At 48.4% G+C, this 4,203-nt stretch overlaps 1 protein-coding gene across 1 annotated transcript in view; it reads left to right on the plus strand.

Moving 5' to 3' along the window:
- LOC109925934 (nck-associated protein 1-like) overlaps positions 1-4,203 on the plus strand; it is a 63,378-nt gene that overhangs the window by 21,509 nt on the left and 37,666 nt on the right. Inside the window, exons 8-10 of the mRNA XM_048618993.1 lie at positions 994-1,042; positions 2,957-3,113; positions 4,047-4,103. Coding sequence (XP_048474950.1) covers positions 994-1,042; positions 2,957-3,113; positions 4,047-4,103 — 263 coding nt within the window. The remainder of the gene's footprint in view (positions 1-993; positions 1,043-2,956; positions 3,114-4,046; positions 4,104-4,203) is intronic.

Genomic DNA, 4,203 nt, shown 5'->3' on the forward strand with positions numbered 1-4,203 from the left:
ATGGGCTCTGACACCAGTAACTATGGGCCCTGACACTTGTAACCATGTGGAGTGACACCAGTAACCATGGGCTCTGACACCTTTAACCATGGGCCCCGACACCAGTAACCATGTGCCCTGCCACCTTTAACCATGGGCCCCGACACCAGTAACCATGGGCCCTGACACCAGTAACCATGGGGAGTGACACCAGTAACCAGGGGCCCTGACGCCAGTAACCATGTGCCCTGACGCCAGTAACCATGTGCCCTGACACCTGTAACCATGGGCCCTGACACCAGTAACCATGGGCCCTGGCACCAGTAACCATGGGCTCTGACAACAGTAACCATGGGGAGTGACACCAGTAACCATGGGGAGTGACACCAGTAACCACGGGCCCTGACACCAGTAACCACGGGCCCTGACACTTGTAACCATGGGGAGTGGCACTTGTATCCATGGGCCCTGACACCAGTAATCATGGACTCTGACACCAGTAACTATGGGATCTGACTCCAGTAACCATGAGGAGTGACACCAGTAACCATGGGCCCTGACACCAGTAACCATGGGCCCTGACACCTGTAACCATGGTCTATGACACCTGTAGCCATGGGCCCTGACACCAGTAACCATGGGCCCTGACACCAGTAACCATGGGGAGTGACACCAGTAACCATGGGGAGCGACACCAGTAACCATGGGCCCTGACACCAGTAACCATGGGCTCTGACGCCAGTAACCATGGGGAGTGACACCAGTAAATATGAGCCTTGACACGTAACCGTGGGCCCTGACAACTTTTACACTGGGTCCTGATATACGTTCCTCTGGGTCCAGCCCTGCACCTCCTTCAAATTTTCACCAATTTTTAAAGTGTAACAGTTTCAAACCAGAAAGTATTTCTGCATCTTAATTGGAGGCCTCAAGGGCACTGAAACATTCTCAAGCTATGATGGAGGAGATTGAATTTTTAAAAATCTGCCCCTTATTTCTTGTCTTCTGCTTCAGATGCAGTGCGAGTACCTGTCGTTGGAGGTTATGGAGAGATGGATCATCAGTATGTATTACCAACTCTAATCGCTCATAGCACTGTGGCTTATCACTCTCCTCATACAGTCATACAGATCTGCAGCACAGAAAATGGCTTCTTGGGCCATCAAGTCTGCACTCATCAAATGCTGTCTTTTAGTTGGGGTATAGCTCAGTGGTAGAGCATTTGACTGTAGGTCAAGAAATCCCCAGTTCAAATCTACGTGCCCCCTTTATCGCTGTCTTGTGCTTTCATTTAGTACACAGAGAGAGTGTTTAGTCTCATGTAGTCATGGCCAAGTGGTTAAGGTGATGGAGTAGAAAGCCTTTGTGGTTTCCCCACGCAGGCTCAAGTCCTGCTTACTACATTTCCTCAGCTTGCAGTTTTTAAAAATAACTTCCTGCTGGATGAGCTATCGCTCAAACAAGCCCAACTCAGAGTCTAGTCACTTGTTGACATTTGGGACACACAAATCCTGAACAAGGATCTTACCACTGTTTCTCTTGGGGTGGCACGGTGACTCAGTGATTATCACTGCTGCCTCACAGCACCAGGGACCCAGGTTTGATTCCACCCTCGGGTGACTGTCTGTGTGGAGTTTGCACATTGTCCCCGTGTCTGCGTGGGTTTCCTCCGGGTACTCTGTTTTCCTCCCACAGTCCAAAGATGTGCAGGTTGGGTGGATTGGCCGTGGGAAATTGCCCATAGTGTCCGGGATGTGCAGATTAGGTGGGTTATAGCGGGGTGGATCAGTGTGGACTTGTTGGGCTGAAGGGCCTGTTTCCATACTGTAGGGATTCTATGATCTTAATTATTCTATTCCCATTGTCCAGAGCCTGGCCCATAGCCTTGTATATCTTGACATCACAACCACACACCTAAATCCTTCTTCAATGGCTTCTGCCCCTCCCACCCAGATTCCCACCACCCTCTCTCCAAACTTCAAAAGCACCTCCCATTCACAGTTGCAATCTGATGTAAGAAATTTATGCTTCATTGTGGAATATATATATGTCAGCAAAAAGTTTGATTGAATCACAAGATGAAAAATAGGTCAACTGGAAAGGCCCTGGACTCCAAACCCATGAGCTTCTCTCACTATTGAGAAAGTGCTTCTCCTCCAGGTTATCCAGGCTTTACCATAACACCTGATATCTATCTCTGATCTGCTGCTCTTTACCGATGTTTTAATGAGATTAACTACGAGACCTTCTCACTTCTGCAGGTTATCATTCATGTAGACCTGACAGCAATTTAATGGTGTCGCACAATTTTGCCTTTAACTGTAAGAAATTGGAGCAGGAGTAGGCCATTCAGCCCCTTGAGCCTGCTCTGCCATTCAATAGGATCGTGTCTGGTCCAATATTCCTCACGTCTACTTTTCCCATAATGCTGTGATTCATCTTTCTGATCCTGCACCTGACTCTGTACACTTCCTGTATCCTGAGCCTTCGAACAGCTATTGGCCTTCAGGCACTAACCCGCCTGAACTCGCCAGAGGGAAAAAGCCAGAATTAGGCCATTCAGCCCATCAAGCATGCTCCTCCATTCAATAACATCTGACGGTGGATCCGGCCATTTTTTTAGGATAAGTTTTAGATAAGCTTCCTCTGAAGAAATTGCCGAGACCCTTGCCAATGTCTCCTCATGAGCTGCAACTAAAAAAGACCCCATTCCACTCTTGTGGTGCAGTGGTAGTGCCACTACCTCAGAGTTAGGAGGCCCAAGATCAAATCCCTTGTTTGAGAAGGTAATTGAAACAAATCAACATGAGTTCCCAAGAGACAGAGGTATAGATCAACATTTGGAACGAGTGTGTAGAAGATACTGCCTCACACAGACAGGGAATTAATTTAAAGTGACCCTTATCATTTGAGTTGTGCTATCCAATCTGGACCGTTCCTAATCTGCTTTCTCTTTCTCTCTACCTTCCTGGTTTAGTTGGCTTCCTGCTGTGTCACAACAGTTTAAACCTGGACCCAGCATGTTTAAAGCTCTGGAAGGAAGCGATGCAATGCAGCCTGTGCATTGAGCTGTTCCGCGATGAGGTCTTGTTCCACCACAAGGTGACAGAAGAGCTGTTCAGCAGCATGAAAGGGTAATAGTGCCAGCAAGCTGGGAACAGACCTGATACCAGGGTGCTATCAGCAAATACTTCATCTCCCCTCTCACCACCTTTTTAATCTCACAGCAATCACCTTCCTGCTGACAGTTTCCACCCCTCGGAATTTGACTTCTTTCAGAGGTGGACCATGTTGGATGTGAAAGCTGTGAGTGGCGACTGGCAGCTTGTGGTCACAGTGTGAAGGGCTTTGCAGTGTATCAGAGCCCTGCAGTCACGACCATTGGCAGGGCATCACAGAATCAAAGAATCCCGACAGTGTGGAAACAGGCCATTCAGCCTATTACGTCCATTACGTCCATACTGATCCTCTGAAGAGCAAACCACCCAGACCCATCCCATCCCCACAACCCTACACCTTGCATGGCAATCCGCCAAGCCCCGACAGTGGACAGAAAAGAGAGCAAGCTTTACTCTGAATCTAACCCTGTGCTGTCCCTGTCCTGGGAGCATTTGATGGGGACAGTGTAGAGGGAGCTTTACTCTGAATCTAACCCTGTGCTGTCCCTGTCCTGGGAGCATTTGATGGGGACAGTGTAGAGGGAGCTTTACTCTGCATCTAACCCTGTGCTGTCCCTGTCCTGGGAGTGTTTGATGGGGGACAGTGTAGAGGGAGCTTTACCCTGTATCTAACCCCGTGCTGTCCCTGTCCCTGGGAGTGTTTGATGCGGGGGATAGTGTAGAGGAAGTTTTGCTCTGTATCTAACCCCGTGCTGTCCCTGTCCTGGGAATGTTTGATGGGGGGGATAGTGTAGAGGCAGCTTTACCCTGTATCTAACCTGGTGCTGTGCCCGTGTTTGACTGTTACTGGGTACTTTTTCCCCACCTGTCATTTCTCTCCTTTTTATTCTCTTTTCTCCTGAATTGTGCTGCTATTTAGTGATGTGATTGTGATCTCTGATTTTTCAGATACAGTAAGCGTGTTGCAGATATTAAGGAATGTAGAGAAGAAGCCACTTCAAAAAGGTAACAAATAAGGTGATGTATTTTGGGAGGTCGAATCCAAGAGGAAAGTACACAGTAAATGGCAGGACCCTTAGGAGCATTGAGATACAGAGGGATCTTG

The sequence above is a fragment of the Rhincodon typus genome, chromosome 41 (assembly GCF_021869965.1).
Source record: "Rhincodon typus isolate 14 chromosome 41, sRhiTyp1.1, whole genome shotgun sequence".
In the NCBI taxonomy this organism is placed as follows: domain Eukaryota; kingdom Metazoa; phylum Chordata; class Chondrichthyes; order Orectolobiformes; family Rhincodontidae; genus Rhincodon; species Rhincodon typus.